The sequence below is a fragment of the Lithobates pipiens genome, unplaced genomic scaffold, assembly GCF_037356315.1.
Source record: "Lithobates pipiens isolate NorthernLeopardFrog02 unplaced genomic scaffold, aLitPip1_a1.2 Scaffold_8, whole genome shotgun sequence".
Classification (NCBI taxonomy): Eukaryota; Metazoa; Chordata; class Amphibia; order Anura; family Ranidae; genus Lithobates; species Lithobates pipiens.
In genome coordinates this window covers 634,135,153-634,156,357 of record NW_027507903.1, presented here as the reverse complement: position 1 = coordinate 634,156,357, position 21,205 = coordinate 634,135,153, and the positions used below count along the sequence as shown (strand labels likewise).

General features: G+C 45.2%; 1 protein-coding gene across 1 annotated transcript in view; it reads right to left on the bottom strand.

The window, feature by feature from the left end:
* Positions 1-21,205, bottom strand: part of RNF167 (ring finger protein 167) — a gene marked incomplete in the record, with an annotated part of 45,989 nt that overhangs the window by 21,733 nt on the left and 3,051 nt on the right. Inside the window, 5 exon segments of the mRNA XM_077470841.1 lie at positions 954-1,044; positions 5,291-5,378; positions 5,543-5,665; positions 10,300-10,386; positions 15,758-15,862. Coding sequence (XP_077326967.1) covers positions 954-1,044; positions 5,291-5,378; positions 5,543-5,665; positions 10,300-10,386; positions 15,758-15,847 — 479 coding nt within the window.

Genomic DNA, 21,205 nt, shown 5'->3' with positions numbered 1-21,205 from the left:
AGAGAGAAAAAGAGAGAGCGGAGAACATAGGGGAGAGAGCGAGAACAAGAGAGAGCGTGTGCGTGTAAGAGAGTGCCCAAGAAAGAGGGAGAGCGAGAGAGCAAGAAAGAAAGAGGGAGAGCGAGAGAGCAAGAAAGAAAGAGGGAGAGCGAGAGAGCAAGAAAGAAAGAGGGAGAGCGAGAGAGCAAGAAAGAAAGAGGGAGAGCGAGAGAGCAAGAAAGAGGGAGGGAGAGTGAGAAAAAGAGAAGGAGAGCGAGAAAGAGAGAAAAGAACAAAAATAGAGGAGGAGAATTATAGGGAAAGAACGAACGATTGACTGATGCCAGGTGATAGAGAGCGAGGGAACGTGAGAGACAGAGACAAAAACTAGAGGAACAGAACTATTGGGAAATTAATTGAAATAGGGAAAAGAACGATTTGATGGTCCCAGGTAATAGAGATAGAAAAAGAAAGAGAAAAGAAAAAAGAAAAAAACCAGGAAAAGTAAAAAAAGGTTTTGCCCCAAGAGATGGAAATAAAGAGAGAGGAAATGGTAAGGGCAATGAAAAGAGAGGGTGAAGGGAAATGGAGCAATACACCGAGATGAGAAGATGTAGAGAAGGGAGAGGAGTGAAGGGGACACCAATAGACAGGGAGGGAGAGAATGCAGGAATGAGGGAAAAGCAGACAAAGAGAGAATCAAAAAGGAGAATGGTGGAGATCAATCCCAAGCAGAATGATGGAGATCAATCCCAAGCAGAAAGATGGCGATCAATCCCAAGCAGAATGATGGCGATCAATCCCAAGCAGGAATGATGGCGATCAATCCCAAGCAGAATGATGGCGATCAATCCCAAGCAGAATGATGGCGATCAATCCCAAGCAGAATGATGGCGATCAATCCCAAGCAGAATGATGGCGATCAATCCCAAGCATTCTGTGTAGCCAGACCATGGGTGTCCAAAGTTCCTTACTTGTCAAAGTAGGTGAATTCCTCCAGCAGGATCCGGCCAGCGGTTGCCCCGATGAACACAGAGGAAATGGAGATCTCGAGGCGGATGTGCTCTAGACAGGAGACAAATAAAGACCGTGAGAGTGGTACCACAGGAAGGGCAGAGTATAAAAGTGTGATACATCCTCCGGTGCTCTATGGGGATGGACATGACAGCAGCTCTCTGCTAAACAACCATCAATAGCTGAAAGTTCTTTCATTGCAGGCAAGAACTAACATTCCAGATCAGAATGACCACAGACAGAGACCTCCCTTATAACAAAGGTGTAGGAGCTATCAGACCATCGTCTCATGACTACTGCCAGCACCATCATGGAGGACCCTCCACCATCCTGGCATGATGATGACAGTGGTACTTTGCATATCTCACCTGTAGCACTTGGTTGCTACTAGTAACCAACAACCACCATGTCATCCTGCTGCCAGACCTCCATCTATCCCTTCTGAGACAGTGAACAGTCATTTGCGTTGTTTTGTTTTGTTTATTGGGTCCGGCCTGCAAACCCTGTGCCCTCAGGCCGCAGCGAGTTGACACTGTCCCCAGTCTCTTCTCTGGCCTCGCACCCCTGCTCCCTTGGCATGCCTCATCCAGAACTCCACTGTGGTCCACTCACCAACGTTCCCCATGACCCAAGTCCATGATGGAGAACTTTTAACTGGACGTACGTTCCGGCAGCTTCTCCAGTCCCTCTGCTCCAGAACACTTCATCCATGACCATGTAAAGATGAAGCTGCCAATTCCAGTTGGGGATTGGTCAGGGCTCCTCACATGAGCTGCCTGCCACTCCAGTCCCAGGCCCTGCCCCTCTCCCGGATCATTCTTCCTGGAAGCAGGGGAGGTGCCCCAGAACTAAAGCACAGGCGGTCACGCCCACTGCTGCACTAACCACTCCCTGCCCCCCCAGATAAAAATAAGCAGGCATAACCTGAAGCATAGGCCTGCTCAAATTTACCCCGCGCTGCCAGTTTCCCTTTACAAAATCCTTACTCTTAGCACCTACCTATGGGAGAGGGCTCTACATTCACCCCCTACCAATGTACAGCTGGTCCCCAGCTGTGGGGAAAAAAACAAAATTGAACTTTTTACAAAAATGGCTCCTGGGCCCAGGAGTAAAAGGCATCCCAAAATACAAGTTTGATGGGGGGAAAGGCCGAAAAACTTCAGACAGGGCTATGCACAAATAAATAAGGTACAAAATAGAATATGCACAATCTGTTCACATATTTACACTGTACAATTTGGGAGACATCCTAACTACAGGTCCCTGCAGCTAGGTACATACAAGTGAATCCAGAGCATTGCTCCCTCAGGAAGAATACTCTGCCTATCGCAGGTCTTTATCTGCTCCCACGGTGGAGACGGACAGCCGTCACATCCCTGGCATTCCTGTCTGCTGTCACTCACTCAGGAGGGGGTCTAAAGGAACCTCCTGAAGAGCACGGCCAGACATACATGCAGTTGGTGGCAATGAAAACCTTTTCTTTCGCCTCGGTGGGGGCCCCTCCTGAAGGGTAGGTAGCAAAAACTAGTTCCTGACCAGCGCACGCCGATTACCGTCGGCAGAATGGCACAGGCAGGCATATTAGCGTACAGGTACAGTCCATTTTTATATGCCGTCCTGCCATCGCGTGGGTGCCGCCGGTGCGTACGTTCAAGAAAATAGCTAATAGTTGCTTATAGCAGGGGCAGAAAAGTCTCATTCCACATTGTAACATCAGCAGGAACAGCCTATAAAGCCCAGATTCCCATCCAAGTGGAGCTTAGCAGATACTTATAATAAATAGGTACCCCAGTCAGCATCGTCAGCAGCCAAAGATGCTGACTGGGGTACCTATGATTATCAGTATCTGCTAAGCTCCACTTGGATGGGAATCTGGGCTTTATGCTATATGTGTAATGAAACAAAGACATGCCCCTGGGAGACAGCCCGACGCTGTGCACATATTCGGACTTGTCCCGGTTGCCGTGATATTTGTACTTGAGGCGCAGCCCATTTGAAGATAGTGAGATTTATTCTGCGCTTTCTTGTTACGTCTTTGAACCTTTTTTTCATGTCCTGAGGAAGCCTTTACGGCGAAACACGTAGACGCGATGCACAAGGGTTCAATGTACAAAATGTATCATTTTATTTGATTTTTATCTATTTTGAACACTGTTATGATACTATGTATTTTTCATTAATAAACAATTTTTTCGCTACTTTCTCATTTGTTTCCAAGCCTGTTGGTACCCATTTGGTATCCTTTTGTTCCCCTTACGGGACATACGGGTATTCAAGACCCACTCCAAAGCAACCCTGCGTTGAATCTCCCTCTGGAAGCGAGAGAGTCTTGGCAGCTCCTTAGGCTTTCCTTTGCTGGGCAAGACACAGGAATCCTGGGCCTTTATTACCCATTGCCTATAGGTGGGTACTCTGGTCTGGGTAGTGGAAGGTTGACTTACAAAGAGTCTGCTGTTGGAAACTGGGGTCCATATTGGGGGCTGTGGTTCTTCCATGGCCTCTGAATGGATCCCTGTAGAAAGAGAGTCTCCTTTCTCCCACTCCTCCTCACTGGAGCTTCCCCCAAGACAAGTCCTCCACAAAGTTCCTGCCGAACGCCGGTATCAATCAGTGTCCGGTCCTGCATTTCAGGTGACCACTGCACAGCGGGCATCTTTAGACCGGCATCTTCAGCAGCCTTGTGTAGCATGCAGTACGCTGGTCTCCTTCACTGTTCTCCGCTGGGGCGTAACTCCGTTAAGCGTGCGAGGAACTGTAAGCAGGCTTCAGACAGTGTAAGCTGTAGTGACACCTGGTGGCAGGCGCTGATGAATTGCAGGCACTGCCCATGCATGTCGTTTTAGAAACTGCATCACAGAAGCTGGAAACTGAAGGCAGGCAAACTATACAGCGATCACCATTGGCACAGTAAAGTCTCTCCTGTAATATCCTACTGTGTGGGACTGACCGTGCAACTTCCCATCATAGACACCCCCTGGTTGCGTTCCATTACTAGGGGCAACAGCAGACAGACATTCTCACTCCCTTTACTGTGTTAAGCAGGATTCTAAAAGGTAAGTTCAAAGTTTCTGCAAAGCAATGTGCAATGCCCGCGCCACGCAGAGCGCTGGGCATATTTGCAATCCATGAGCGCGATCGATCACCGTGGTTGCCACGGGTAATAGTACTTGTTAACAGTCACTGGTTGCAGGGCTTATTACTGATGTAAGTGTCCATTGAGGCAACTGGGTGCAGAGGCGTGATGGCAGCGATGATCATGGACTGTTGCTATGGACAATGGCACTTAGTAACAAGCTTGGATTTGGTTGCTATGGGCAACAGCACGTGGCAGAAGCCACAAACACACAGTCCTTTCCTTGTTATACCCCACACTTGGCAAAACAGGCAAAGTCTCCCCTGGCTTTTAACAATTGCTAAGGGCGACAGCCAGCAGGTTAACCGTGAAGGCTGATCTCGGGGGGACCTCCAAAATGTAGCGCTTGGTTGCTACTAGTAACTAACATCCACCATGTCACCCTGCCGCCAGACCTCCATCTATCACTTCTGAGACATTTCTAGGAATGCAAAAGACAGCTGAATCATCTCAAATGCAAGTCAACTGCACACGGCGCCTGCAATGAATTCTGGTCACAAGAATGCTGCATTTGACAATTCCAGGTCATCACAGAAGGTTTGTCCACTTGAATCAGGGAGGGGTTTTTATAGGACTAAGGCCCACGTGACCATGGTGGACATCCCTTGCCTTGGTCTTCTCAAGGAGAGTCAGTTGGCCGATTTGGATCTTTTCTTGTCCGGTTTCTATTTGTTCCCCAAAGAGGCGAGTGCTGGGAAGGTCTGCCAAGCTTCCCACAATCAACTCACCATAGGCATACCACCAGGTCTGGGCCGAGAGCAATTCGGAAAAGGCAGCCACCTTGGACACTTCGGCAAGAGGGCTGCCTAACAAGGGCAACAGCTGCCGACTTAATTGACAGTTCCTGCATTCACTCATTCTGTTCAGGAAAACTGCACGACAATCCACCCAGAACTACATTTCACTGCTTCATATGCGGCTCCCAATTCATTTTCACTTACCCCAGACTGACTATCCACTAAAGGCAGCTGCGGAGGAGGGGACATGACAACCGCATGAGGCCTGTTAGCCCCTTACCACTGTAGAACATGTGCACTGGGCAGTAAAGCTATGTTAACTATATGCCCTATTTTTATGCGTTTTTGTTGGTCTACTGGGCAGTAAAGCAACCTACACATGGAATAAAAAAGGCCATGATAGCTGCAGGTACCCCGTGACACTTACCGTCATTCCATGCCATGTTCAGGAGCTTGTCTGAACCCACATTATGAACAATAGCAGCATCATATCCTGCCTGCTGGGCATTTAGCACCTAGAGGGCAAAAAAAAAAAAATAATATCACATTACTACTCCTGCAGGAGGAGAACAGACCCTATATGTGTCAACCTGCAGGAGGAGGACAGACTCATAGCTCCTTCTGTTGACCTCCATGGTTGAATCGGTGACATTTTTTGTCTTCTCTTTGGTTGACTCACCTTGATATCAAAGTTGCAGTCAAATCTGCGGATCAGAGCAAAGAATACAGTCTTGTTATCTCTTATGGGTGGAGGTTGGATGGGCTCACAGCCATTTTCCGGCATGGCTTGGATGATATAGCCCTGTACAGGAAAAGCAATGAAAAAAATTCAGCATCACCCAATAGATTCTGGATTTTGTTATTAAAAATGAATCTCCTTTTTCAACACGGGACGCCTCTGACTGCATGCAAACCAGCACTACTACCTCAAACAAAATCACTTTAGGTCCTTAATTTACCTGTAGAAAGTCCCAGAGAGACATAGATACAGCCCAAATTTATTGAGTAAAGGGAGTTGGGTGGGGGTGGGGGGGGGGGGGGCGTTAGCGCTGCGGAGGGACAAGAGGGGCCCAGGGACAGCAGGAAAGGAGGGGTGGCAGATAGAGAAATCGATGCCCTCCATCTTCCTTCTGCAGCCGCTGAATGCCTGCAGGTGGGAGGAGGAGACACTGGTTTTCAGCAGCTGCAGGAGGAAGATGGAGAGCATCGGTTCCTCTATATGCCATCTCCGCCACCCCTCCTATCTAGGAGGGCCCTGGAGCATGGGGCCGGGTCGCAAATTGGGACCCTTGAGACCCCTGTAGTTGCACCCTTACTGTGTTTCATATGGCTGCAACTCATAAAGCATGCAGACGTGTTCAAAAAGTTTTGGTTCATGTTGACTGGGAAAAACTGTATAAGAAATAATGCACGATCGTGATCAAATTTGACCATGGACGGATTGTTGGCAGATGTGGTGGTGGTGGCATGATCACATGAAACTCACGAACTCCTGGGATTTACACCAACTAAGATCTCTGGAATATTTAGGGTGGACTAAAAAGAAAAGGGATGGGCTATGTGAGTAAAAGATATTGATGGGCTCCTCTCCTACCAGCTAAAAATCAGCATGGGCTGGGGGTGCCAGGAGAGGCCATGGCTGGATCCTAAACCATAGCTGCCATGTGATAAACTTATAGCCAGGACAGCCACAGTTACTTTCTAGATCAGTTACTCTCAACCCAAGGGTTCCTCCAGAGGTTGCTAGGGGTTCCTCGAGATATGGCCGATTGGCCTCCCATTTGATGGTGCCTACATAGTCCCGGGATTAATGCCACTTGGTAGACCCAGTTGCATGAAGCCAATGATCTTTTTAGCCATCCATAGCGGTTGCATTCTTTCTGCTGACCAGCAATCTAAGAAGCATTTTTTTCACGGATCACTGATGAATTCACTTTAGCAAGGGTTCCCCGAGACCTAAAAATAAGTTCAAAATGTGGTAAAAAGATTGAGAAAGGCCTTTCTAAAACGTTTCCTGGAGAACCACGTGGGGATGGTATAGGTCCATAGCTGTAACTGCTTCCCCCGTGCATTTCCTGTGCTTGGTCATCGAGTATCATGCCTCGTGACCAATTGTATGGGACAGCAATAAAGCACCAACCTTTTAAAGTCCAACTCCAGACATTTTTTTTTAGTTTTGGATAGGGTGGAGAAGAGTTAAACATTTTGCCAGGTTCTTGTTGTTGGTCTGTAACCCCAATGAATAGATTTTTTTTTTCTATGTTCCTGGCACAAGTAGTGGGATGAAGGGAGTTGTCACCAAGACAGAAAGGCAATGAGGTATGTCATGGTAGCCCAAATATGGTTGTCACCAGGACAGGAGGGCATGGAGGCGTGTCATGGCAGCCCAAACATGGTTGTCACCAGGACAGGAGGCAGGTCATGGCAGCCCAAATATGGTTGTCACCAGGACAGGAGGTCATGGAGGCGTGTCATGGCAGCCCAAATATGGTTGCCACCAGAACAGGAGGCAGGTCATGGCAGTCCAAATGTGGTTGTCACCAGGATGGGAGGGCATAGAAGCATGTAATGGCAGTTCAAATATGGTTGTCATTAGGATAGGAGGCATGTCATGGCAGCCCAAATATGGTTGTCCCCAGAACAGGAGCCATGTCATGGCAACCCAAATATGGTTGTCACCAGGACAGGAGCCATGTCATGGCAACCCAAATATGGTTGTCACCAGGATAGGTGTGCATGGAGGCGTGTCATGGCAGCTCAAATATGGTTGCCACCAGAACAGGAGGCATGTCATGGCAGCCCAAATATGGTTGCCACCAGAACAGGAGGCATGTCATGGTAGCCCAAACATGGTTGTCACCAGGACAGGAGGCATGTCATGGTAGCCCAAACATGGTTGTCACCAGGACAGGAGGCAGGTCATGGCAGTCCAAATGTGGTTGTCACCAGGACAGGAGGCAGGTCATGGCAGTCCAAATGTGGTTGTCACCAGGATGGGAGGGCATAGAAGCATGTAATGGCAGTTCAAATATGGTTGTCATTAGGATAGGAGGCATGTCATGGTAGCCCAAACATGGTTGTCACCAGGACAGGAGGCAGGTCATGGCAGTCCAAATGTGGTTGTCACCAGGACAGGAGGCAGGTCATGGCAGTCCAAATGTGGTTGTCACCAGGATGGGAGGGCATAGAAGCATGTAATGGCAGTTCAAATATGGTTGTCATTAGGATAGGAGGCATGTCATGGTAGCCCAAACATGGTTGTCACCAGGACAGGAGGCAGGTCATGGCAGTCCAAATGTGGTTGTCACCAGGACAGGAGGCAGGTCATGGCAGTCCAAATGTGGTTGTCACCAGGATGGGAGGGCATAGAAGCATGTAATGGCAGTTCAAATATGGTTGTCATTAGGATAGGAGGCATATCATGGTAGCCCAAACATGGTTGTCACCAGGACAGGAGGCAGGTCATGGCAGTCCAAATGTGGTTGTCACCAGGATGGGAGGGCATAGAAGCATGTAATGGCAGTTCAAATATGGTTGTCATTAGGATAGGAGGCATGTCATGGCAGCCCAAATATGGTTGTCCCCAGAACAGGAGCCATGTCATGGCAACCCAAATATGGTTGTCACCAGGACAGGAGCCATGTCATGGCAACCCAAATATGGTTGTCACCAGGATAGGTGTGCATGGAGGCGTGTCATGGCAGCTCAAATATGGTTGCCACCAGAACAGGAGGCATGTCATGGCAGCCCAAATATGGTTGCCACCAGAACAGGAGGCATGTCATGGTAGCCCAAACATGGTTGTCACCAGGACAGGAGGCATGTCATGGTAGCCCAAACGTGGTTGTCACCAGGACAGGAGGCAGGTCATGGCAGTCCAAATGTGGTTGTCACCAGGACAGGAGGCAGGTCATGGCAGTCCAAATGTGGTTGTCACCAGGATGGGAGGGCATAGAAGCATGTAATGGCAGTTCAAATATGGTTGTCATTAGGATAGGAGGCATATCATGGTAGCCCAAACATGGTTGTCACCAGGACAGGAGGCAGGTCATGGCAGTCCAAATGTGGTTGTCACCAGGACAGGAGGCAGGTCATGGCAGTCCAAATGTGGTTGTCACCAGGATGGGAGGGCATAGAAGCATGTAATGGCAGTTCAAATATGGTTGTCATTAGGATAGGAGGCATGTCATGGCAGCCCAAATATGGTTGTCACTAGGATGGGAGGGCATGGAGGCATGTCATGGCAGTACAAATATGGTTGTCACCAGGGCTGGAGGGCATGGAGGCATGTCATGGCAACCTAAATAGCCCAGAGCTCAGTATGTTGGACACTGTAGATGAGAGCTGGCCTTTTTCCATGGCCTCGGTGTGAATATAATCTAATGCTAAACTGGACTACAAAATATTGAAATGATGTTGTCTGGTCTCATTACTTTAAAATTTCAGATGGAGTGGACACTAATCCTTTGAGATGAAGATCTTGAGTGGCCAACAAAGAAGCAGAACATCAAGATGGTCCTAAAAATCAGCATAGACTGGGGGAACCAAAGTCCTACTGAACCCATTCAACCAAGATTCCTACAGATTTCTCTCCACCCTATCACAGTCATTTTTGGCCTAAATTTATGAAGACATTTTATTTTATTTTAGTGGATAAGTTTTATAAACAGAAAGTAGAAAAAAATATTTATTTTTTCAAAATGTTAAATCTATTTTTTTATTTAAATAAAAAAACCCAGTGGTGATCAAATACCACCAAAAAAAAATATATACATTTAATTTGCGTACAGTGTTACATGACCACACAATTGCCAATTATAGAATGCGAAATAGCAAAAAATTGTTTTAGCATGAAGGGGGTAAAAACTTCTGGTGGTCACGTAGTTAAAGGACTAGTTCACCTTTACCAAAAAAAAAAACTGCCCATGCAGGCAAGGGGTCAGAGGTAGACATTAGCACTGCCGAAAAATTTGTTAATTTTCGTTTTAATCTTTTTTTTTTTTCCCGGGTCATCTGTTATGATCAAAATTCTTAAATCCGAAAATAAGAAAGAAAAATCTGAAAACTCAAAAATTCTAAATATTAACTAATAATAACTATTAAATTTTAGGTATTGGAATTTCCTTTCAAATTTGAAAGCCAATTCCAATACCTATATTTTAACAGTTAGAAACAGTTATTAGTTATTTCAGATTTTCGAATTTTTAGGTTTTTCGAATATTCGTTCTTTATTACTTGCGTTCTTATTTTCGGTTTTTCAAATTTGCGAAGTTTCAGATTTCCAAATATTCGGGAAAATTGGTTAAAAACAGGGTTTTTGTTAATTTTGGATATTTCCGAATAAATTAATATGTCGAAATTCGTTAAAAACCGAATTCGGAACAAAACGAATTGCACATGTCTAGACAGAGGGTACAAAACTCTGGGAGTACTCACCCGTAGTCCTTCAATGGGCAAACTGAGCCCAAATTGTGCTGGAAGGTCATCAAATGCTTGAGGCTCTGTCGTATTTTTCTCCGAGTACTGAGACAAACAAAAACAAAAAAAAATAAAAAATAGAGAAAAGACAATTCAGTCATTTAGAAGTCAAATTATAAAAAATTATTAGCAGTTGCACAGCTGACGCAAATAATCTTTGTAATGTAATATGGCTAACGTACTAATTTCCTATGATCACCAGCTCCATCTAGTGGCCATAATACATTATTTTCCTGATTGACGTATTTCAGGAAAATACAGCATAACAGCCAATAGATAGAGTTGGTGATCATAGGAAAAAAAATTAAAAATAAAAACATTACGGAGATTATTTGTGGCAGCTGTGCTGTCAGACACAGCAAATCTTTTATAAAACCTAAAAAAAAAAAAAAAAAAAAAAAAAAAAAAAACTCTGCTGTGAAAGATATTAGATTACACAAACAGCTGAAAGCCTGAGAGGAGAGGAGCTCCCCTCCCTCTCCTAGCAGTCTAGCACTGGTGGGCTCATTTTACTAAGTATACCTGAAAGGAGGACTGACCTCAGTCTAAAAGGGTCAGACAGCTGCAAGAACTAGCGTGTGCGTGTGTGTTTTTTTTTTTTTTAAACAATAAAAATATTATTCATGTAATTGAAGCGCATGTATGTGGGGGTAGGTAATTCTTCAAACATATAAACATTGAGGATTATAATATAATATAATATAATATAATATAATATATGAAAAAAAGTTTTTATTATTATTTAAGTTTTTACAGACAAAAACAAAAAAAAACACAACACAATAAAAAAGTAAAGATCTTATAATATACACACAATAAAGGGTGTATTTTTAACAAAAACAAATATTTGGCTACACGTTCAGTGAAACTGCTGTTCTTCTATTTCCTCTACAGGTCGAAGGTTACCAATAAAAAAAAAAAAAAAAAAAAGTTGGTTGGGGAAAATACCGCAGTTTGGCCACTAGATGAAGCTGACAATCAGAAGGAATGCATTTTTTTTTTATTTCCTATAATCATCAGCTCCATCTACTGGCTATAATTCGGTATTTCCCCAACCATTTTTTTAATTTTTTAATTTTTTTTTTTTATGAATGACCATGCAATTTGCAGTTATAGAGCATGAAGGAGGTAAAACCTTCTGGTGGGCACGTGGTTTAAAGGGTTAGTTCACCTTTACCAAAAAAAAAAAAAAAAAAATTTAAAAAATTAAAAAAAAAAAAAAAAAAAAAAAAAAAAGACTGGGCACCTGTAAGGGGTCAAAAGGTAGACATGTGCACTACCAAAAAATTCATTAGTTTTCATTTTATTCAGGGGTTTTTTTTTTCTGGGTCATTTGTTATGATCGAAATTCGAAAACAAGAAAGAAAATCCGCAAATTCAAAAATTCTAAATATTAACTAATAATAACTATTAAATTATAGGTATTGGAATTTCCTTTCAGATTTGGCTGTTAGCGAATGTAACGAGTACGAATTTTTCTGAGGTTATGAATTATCCGAAATAACGAATGGCACATCTAAACAAATGGAACGGAATGAATTAATAATAAAAAAAATTAAAAAAAAGGTTTTTATTATTATTATTGCTATTGTTAATTTGTTACGTGCCATTTGTTTAGCTACGGCATTCGTTATATTGGATATTTTGTAACCTTGGATAAATTTGTAACGTTCACTAACAGCCAAATTTGAAAGGAAATTCCAATACCCAGAATTTAAAGTGGTTGTAAACCCTTACAAACCACTTTGACCTACAGGTAAGCCTAGATTAAGGATTAAGGTTTAGGAGATATTTGCCCGAAAACGGGCACCGCTGTCTACGGCGCATGCACCGTAGACAGCGGCGCGCAGGCGCACTGAACGCGGCAGTTCCAAGAATGGAGCTGCCGCATTTGTCGATTCCCGTGCGCATGCGCGGGAGTGACGTCATCGCGGCTTCGCCGAATGACAGCGGCAGAGCTGCAAGACGCCACCAGCAAGATGGATGCGGCGGACTACAGAGGACAGCGGCGACTTCGCTGGCTCCTGTGTCAGGTAAGTGACACATAATGGACTACTATGTGATGCATAGTAGTCCATTATGCTTTGCCTTTGCAGGGAAAAAAAGAGGAAGTAAACTCATCAGGGTTTACTTCCTCTTTAATAGTTAGAAATAGTTAAGTTAAATATTGGTTAGTTATTATTTCAGATTTTCAAATTTTCAGGTTTTCGAAATATTCGTTTTTTACAATTTGTGTTGTTATTTCCAGATTTTCAAGCTTCTGAATTTTTTTTATTTTTTATGAATGAACAACATTTAATCTGGAGAGAAAATAGGCGAATCACATTCGATTTTGCACAGAAAAACTTCTAAATTAATGCTGTTTGTAGCAATCAGATTCAATTATGTGCTTTTTTCTTTAAAGCTTATTGTAAATATGGCGCACTTGTATTATTTAATCACTTTCTTGTATGTGTTTATCCATGCAGTATTATACTTGTCAATGATATTCAAAGCTCCCGAAGAACGTTTGCCAATAGATTTACTCCTGCATCATCGGCTCCATCTAGTGACCAAACTGCGGTATATTTTCTTATTGAGGTATATCATTAATCTGTACCACATTTTGCCCACTAGGTGGAGCTGATTGCACAGAAGTTACTCTATTCAGAAACCTACTGTGAAATTTAGCTAAGTTTGCACAAATGTTTCTGACATTCGTGCAACGAATGCTTCTTAAAGAGACCCCCCCCATAATCCATTCATGGCTATAAAATATAACCAGATAATTTGGTGATCAATATATATGGTGAGCAGGTAAATGCAGATCATTTATAATCATATATACTTCTAGGAGGATTAAATGCATTCTATATGGTTTATTTTTTGTTTTGTTTTTTAGATCTGTATATTCACATTCCTTTAGATCAAATGCAAATTATTTATAATTATTAATATATTATTTATTTATAATAACTTGATGCCCCGGGACCCCCCTCCCCCCCCTTCGGTGTATGAAAAGTGTTTCTGAGATTATCTATCTATCTATTAGACGCGTTTTCCAGATCATATATCTGCTTCATCAGTAGAGATGGAAGGCGTATCTATAAGATCACATGTTAATGACACACGACTACAACCCACACATACAAGAGAGATTTTTATATATATATATATATTATATATATATATAAATCTCTCTTGTATGTGTGGGTTGTAGTCGTGTGTCATTAACATGTGATCTTATAGATTTATGATCTGCAAAACGCGTTAAGATTTATCCTTATCCCACTGCAACAATCGGCATCAACTGTATAGAAACAATTATTATGATTATTATTATTATTATACACAGTAGTTGACTATAAAAAGGTATCTTACCTTGCTGATGCTATAGGTAGTTGAGGGGGGATTGCAAGAGGTGTTTATGTGACATACCAGAACACTTAGGGGTCCATTTATAGAAAATTTGACGTGGAGTGGCCCCCAAGATGGTATTTACCTGAAATGGGATCGTTAGCTCCATCTAGTGGCAATAAGGTGGTATTTTTCTGAAATTTGATCTTCAGTGCCATCTAGTGGCCGTAAGGCAGTATCTTTATGAAATGAGATCATCACCGCCATCTAGTGTATCTTTCTGGAATTTAAACATCATCGCCATCTAGTGGCCATCAGGCAATATCTTCCTAAAATTTTATCGTCAGCTCCATCTAGTGGCTATAATGTGCAATTTTCTTAAAATGTGATCAAAGGCGCCATCTAGTGGCCCTAAGGCTGTACTTTCCTGAAATGTAATTGTCAGCTTCATCTAGTGGCCATAAGGGAGGTATCGTCATGAAATAGGTTTGTCAGCTCTATCTGGTGGCTATAATATGAAGTTTTCCTGGAATGTGATCAACAGGTCCATCCATTGGCCATACGGTGGTATCTTCCTGAAATGTAATCATCAGCTCCATCTAGCGGCCATAAGGTGGTATCTTCCTGAAATTTGATCATCAGCTCCATCTAGTGGCTACAAGGAGGTATCTTCCTTAAATTTGATTGTCAGCTCCATCTAGTGGCTAGGAGGAGGTATCTTCCTGAAATGTAATAATCAGTTCCATCTAGTGGGTATAAGGGGGTATCATCCTGGAATGTGATCAACAGGTCCATCTAGTGGCCATAAGGCGGTAACTTCCTGAAATGTGATCATCAACTCTGTCTAGTACAGTGTTTCTCAAATCCAGTCCTCAGGCCCCCCCAACAGGTCATGTTTTCAGGTTTTCCATTATTTTTCACAGGTGATTTGATCAGTTTCACTGCCTTAGCAATTACCACAGCCGTTTCATCTGAGGGAAATCCTGAAAACATAGCCTGTTGGGGGGGGGCTTGAGGACTGGATTTGAGAAACACTGGTCTAGTATAAGGTGATATCGTCCTGAAATGTGATCGATAGGTCCATCTAGTGGCCATAAGGTGGTATCTTCCTGAAATTCTATCATCAGCTACATCTAGTGGCTATAAGGAGGTATCTTCCTGAAGTTTTAATGTCAGCTCCATCTAGTGGCTATATGGAGGGATCTTCCTGAAATGTAATCATCAGCTCCATGTAGTGGACATAAGGTGGCATCATCCTGGAATGTGATCGACAGGTCCATCTAGTGGCCATAAGGTGGTATCTTCTTGAAATGTGATGGTCGGCTCTGTCTAGTGGCCATAAGGTGATTTTATCCAGGAATGTGATCGATAGGTCCATCTAGTGGCCATAAGGTGGTATCTTCCTGAAATTTGATCATCAGCTCCATCTAGTGGCTATAAGGAGGTATCTTGCTGAAATTTGATTGTCAGCGCCATCTAGTAGCCATAAGGTGGTATCTTCCTGAAATGTGATCGTCAGCTCCGTCTAGTGGCCATAAGGTGGTATCTTCCTGAAATATGTTTGTCAGCTCCGTCTAGTGGCCATAAGGTGGTATCTTCCTGAAATATGCTAGTCAGCTCCATCTAGTGGCCATTAGGCGGTGTCTTCCTGAAATGTGATCATCAGCTCCGTCTAGTGGGCATAAGGTGGTATTTATCCTGGAATGTAATCGATAGGCACATCTAGCAGGCATAAGGCCATATCTTCCTGAAATTTGATTGTCAGCTCCATCTAGTGGCATAATACGGTATTTTCCTGAACTTTGATCCTTCTAGTGGCCATAATGTGGTATTTTCCTGATTGAGGTACTATGGCCATTAGACGGAGCTTACAATCATAGGTAATAAACATAGTAAAGACACGTTATGGGGATTATTTGCGACATCGAGAAAAAATACTGACATTCATACACCAGGAAAAAAAAAAACCCAGACCCCCCCCCCCCTTAAAATATTAAAAAGTTGATCAAAGACCATCCCACTGATCACATTTCTAAGTATGAAAAACCAATATAATGATAAAAGGGATTAGTTATCTTACCGCGTAGATGAGGGCGTGTGCAAATGAAGTGCTGGCGAGGATCAGCGCCACCGATAGGAGTAGGTGATGCAGGGGGGAGATGGGCTTCATCTTGTGTACAAGATTCTGCAAACAGAAGGATCAGAGTATTTAAATAGCGACTCTAATCCGTGGAGCGTTGTAGAAAATCGAATGGTTAGGAAATGGATCGGGGTGGATTACTTTCTTGCGGCTATAGAATGTATCTGTCAAATTTGTTTTGTTGCAGCTAAACCCAGGCTTGGCCTTGCAAGGATAAGGAACGAAGTTCTCTGTATTGTGGCCCCTACAGAAGTTTAAAGGGTACCTGCCCTCCCCAAGGAGTAGACGTCCCGTGTAAGCTTCAAGTCTGAGCTTACACAGGCCTGGGTGGGGGGGGGGGGGTGGTCTTCTTGCCCTCCCATGAGGAAGTTCTGGGTGCTTGAAAGTCCAATCAACAGGCCCCAGCACTGTCACAAGGGGAGAGGAAGGGGGCAGGTCACATGTTCCCCTTACAGTACCTTTTCTTAAAAAATAAATAAAAAAACAGCCACAGCCTAAAAAGAAAAGCCTTTCCCATGCCAGCATGCAGCAGAGAACAACCCTGGCTCTCTATGTGGAAACCAATCAGAAGGCTTCTTCTAATTGGATCACCAAACCTGTGTGGGCACCTATGGGGTGGGAGTAGACTCCATGGAAAATCAGTGGGATGCACGGATCTGCGTTTACGTTGCTTCTGTTTGCTTCCCTGCTGAGCTCTATGGGGACAGGCAGTTCAGATGGAATACGATTGAGGAACTGCATTCCTGGAGTACGAAGTCCATCAGGCGTAGAGATAATCTGGAGTGACCACAGCTCCGGGGAACCCAAAGGAAGAGTAAACCCCGTGCTTCAGATCCTTCTATACTACATAAGCACCATTGGAAATAAAAGTATAGACAAAACTTGTTTTTAGTTTCGGAAGGGGTTAGAACCCCCGGTCAGTTTATTTTTTGCACACTAACCTCCTCGCCGGGTCTCCTGTCTGGTGCACAGTCCTTGGAATTCCTGGGTTTCACCCAGTGTCAGAACTGTAGCCAATCAGAAGGTAGCTTGACACCTAGTTACCTCCTGTGCACCCCAGTGTCACTTTGTGCACTCTAGTGGCCCCCCATGTCATCCACTGACTCCAAGTGACCTCCAGTGTACCCCAATGTCATTTAGTGCACTCTAGTGCTCCTATGTCATCCGGTGAATCCAGAGTATCCCGTTTCCCCTTGGGACCCCTGTGCGTCCCATGACCCCAGTGTATCTCAGACAGCTCTCCCGATTGGCAGTTTGACCAATCAGGAAACGGCTTTCCCAATCAGTGCAGCTCCAAATTGGGAAGCAACAGGCTGCTATGCTTTACCTGAGCCCCCTGTTATACATATCTGCCCCTGTGACCTGCTGTGCACCCCAGTGTCATCTAATGACTCCAGTTCCCCCGGTCTCATCAAGTGACCTTCTGTGCACCCCAGTGTCATCTAGTGACTCCAATGCCCCCATGTCATCTAGTGATCTTCTGAGCACCCCAGTCCCATCAAGGGACCTCTGGTGCTCCCCGGTGTCATCTACTAACTCCAGTGCCCCCATGTCATCTAGTGACCTCCTGTGCACCCCAGTGTTCTCTAGTGACTCCAGTGCCCCCAAGTCATATAGTGACATCCTATGCACCGCAGTGTCTTCTAGTGACCTCCTGAGCACTCCAGTATCATCCAGTGCACTCCATTGTTCTCATGTCATCTAGTGACCTCCTGTGCACCGCACCTCAATGCACTCAAGGGACCTCCAGTGCTCCCCGGGGAAATCTAGTGACCTTTTGAGCACCCCAGTGTCATCCAGTGCACCCCTGTGTGCTCATGTCATCTAGTGACCTCCTGTGCACCCGAGTCTCATCAAGGGACCTCTGGTGCTCCTCGGTGTCATCTAGTGACTCCAGTGCCCCCATGTCATCTAGTGACCACCTGTGCACCCCAGTGTGCTCCAATATGACCATGTCATCTAGTGACCTCCTGTGCACCCCTGTGTGTGTCCTCTAGTGACTCCAGTGCCCTCAAGTCATAGTGACATCCTATACACCGCAGTGTCTTCTACTGACCTCCTGAGCACTCCAGTATCATCCAGTGCACTCCATTGTTCTCATGTCATCTAATGACCTCCTGTGCACCCCAGTGCCATCAAGGGACCTCCGGTGCTCCCCGGTGTCATCTAGCGACTCCAGTACCCCTATGCCATCTAGTGACCTTCTGAGCACCCCAATGTCATCCAGTGCACCCCAGTGTGCTCATGTCATCTCCTGACCTCCTGTGCACCCAAGTCTCCTCAAGGGACCTCTGGTGCTCCCCGGTGTCATCTAGTGACTCCAGTGCCCCCAAGTCATATAGCGACATCCTATGCACCCCAGTGTCTTCTAGTAACTTCCTGAGCACTCAAGTATCATCCAGTGTACACCATTGTTCTCATGTCATCTAGTGACCTCCTGTTCATCCCAGTGCCATCAAGGGACCTCCTGTGCAACCCAGTGTCATCCAGTGTGCTTCAGTATGACCATTCCATCTTGTGACCTCCTGTGCACCCCAGTAACTCCAGTGCCCCCTTTAAATCTAGTGACCTCCCATGCACCTCAGGGTCATCTAGAACGCTCCAGTTCCCTTGTGTCATCCATTGACTCCAAGTGACCTCCTGTGCACCCCAGTGTCATCCAGCAACCACCTCTGCACCCCAGTGTCATCTAGAAACCACCTCTGCACCCCAGTGTCATCCAGTGTGACCATCTCATCTAGTAAGCTTCTGTGCATCCCAATTAGTGACTCCAGTGCCCCTGTGTCATCTAGTGAGTGACCATGCATCTCAGTGTCATCTACAGTGCACCAATTATCTCTAGGCCACCTAGTGACTCTCCTGTGTGCCCCAATGTCATCTAGAGGTTCCAGTGTACCCCATGACTCCAGTGCATCCCACAGCATCCTTTGTCATTCTCCAATCCCGGTGTGCCACTTTGTGCCCGATGACTCTATTGCATCTCCGAGGATCCTGTTTAATCTGTGACCCCGGTGTACCCCATGACTTCAGTGCATCCCAGAACATCCTATGTTAGCCCCCCGTGACACCCGGGTCTCCACACAGTCTCTGACATGCTCCACAGTTATCTGGCCCGCTACGCTCCACCATCAGTACCCACTGCTGCATTGCAACCTTCATCAAGTTCCTGAAATCATCTGGACTGTCCTTCTCACAGTGGATAGGAACCCCTATCTGTGATGTATTTTGCTTCCTTGGTCCCCATTGTCACCACTTCCTTTGATGAAAACGCAACAGGAAGTCTCTGCAAAGTGAAGAGATTTCTCCTCTTAGTTGTTACTGGAACAGGTATCTCAATATGAAGATTTCCCTTGTATTCCTGTTCTAGTGAGAACTCTAAAATGTTGGACTTCCCATTATTTTCCCTCTTGCTGACAAAGGCCACCAACACAAATACAGGAGTCACCCCTCCCCAGTGGGGACATAGGAATTAAAACCTGACAGAGGGTCTAACCATTTCCTACTTTCTGCCTATACATAGATTTGAACATTAAAACCCAGCACAAAACTGGCAAGTAAACGGCTCTGGCTGGCAGGGAGGAGCATTGCTCCTCATAGAATTTCCGAGTCTGAGGGTTGTGCCTCCAGCAGGGAAAACTCAGCCTGCAATATCAAATTTGACCACTAGATGGAGCCAGGAATACATGTACCGTTTTGCAGAAACTAGAAACTGTTCAGCTTTAATAAAAGTTCCCATTATCCTTCGGTCTTAGAAAAGGAAACCAGTGCATTATGGGGGCTCAGACTCCCATCTTAGAGACTTGGGAGAAGGAGCCTCCAATCAGAGCATGTGTTGGACTGGAACTTGCATATCTTTGCATCCCCTAAGGCAGCATTGCTGGTGAGAGATCTAGAGGTCACCAACTGCTAGAAGCCGGCAGATTCTGCGTACATCTAGACCAGGGAGTCTCAAACTGGTGGCCCTCCACCTGTTTTGCGAAACTACACGTTCCATCATGTCTCTGCCTGTGGGGGTCATGCTGGTAACTGTCAGCCTTGCAACACCTCATGGGATTTGTATTTTCGCAACAGCTGGAGGGCCACCAGTTCGAGACCCCTGGTCTAGAAAAACTCATTGCCCAATGCATGAGATTCCAGACAGGCAATTGTGGAAAGCACAATGCACACCTAGAGCAATCCTTGTTGCCTTCCTTTTGTCTTAGTCCTGGGCAGGGACGGACTGACCATTCAGCCAATTGGGCACTGCCCGAGGGCCCGGGCCATTAGGGGGCCCCCTATCAGGGTTGCCAGCCTCAGTAAAACCAGGGACAGTGTGTAAAAATCTGTGTTTTCTTTTACATCTGCCTCTGAAATGTCCCTTACCGCCATTCTTTTGGTCTAAAAATCCTGAGATTATAGCTGCCCCACCTCTCCAGTACCTTCTCAGCCAATAGAAACATATCTGTGTATACAGTGTGTACATGTATGTGTAACCTGTGTGATTGTATACTGTGTGGCCCCATAATCTCTAATTGCCAGGGGGGGCCCCATAATCTCCTATTGCCCGGGGGCCCCATAAGTTGTCAGTCCGCCCCTGGTCCTGGGCCTCCTATCATAATGAAAACCACCCCACCAGGGTCCACCAACATGAACTCCAACCCGCCGTAGACACTCGAGTAGGGTCGCCACCTTCCCTTCAAGCCAAACCCAAACACTTTTGCGGCCTGGGACACCTTTGGGTGGAAGTAATGCGATGCACAGAACATGCTGAAGCAAAATGTGGGTGTGGCCAAATACTCTTGCTGACATCATCACCTTGCCCCCACCCCCCAGTGATTCCAGGCATGCCTCCAGACAGCCACCTGGACGGCAACAGGTTTGTGCGTGACTATTTTGGATATTTGGTGAGCGAGCCACAGCCCGGTCTGAATAATGTGTCCGGGTTTCAGTCCGCCTTAAACCCAGACACATGATTCAAAATCTGGACTGTCCGGGTAAATCCCGGACAGGTGGCAACCCTACACTTCAGGCTGATTTTAGATTCTGGAACAATCCAACCACCATCAGAGTTTCTGAATAAACCCCCAACAAAGCCCAATGACATCTGTGACAACCTAAGATTGCTGCTGGAAACAGAATGATCAGATTTTAAGTGATGGCGATCTGAGAGTGGGAGTGGTTGAGGTAAAGACAACTGGGCAGGGCTGACACCACGGGGCTGACATCAGGCCACACAAATGCTGTGGGGAAATCTTCAATGTATTGCAGTGATGTACAGCTTATGCTTTTTATTATTTTGCCTTCGTCTATACATATTTATTAATATCTGAGAATCTCAGAGATTTGCTGACTTGATTGGGGTACATACTGCCCACTGTCATCCCCTCCTCTCCATACTAACACTGTCAT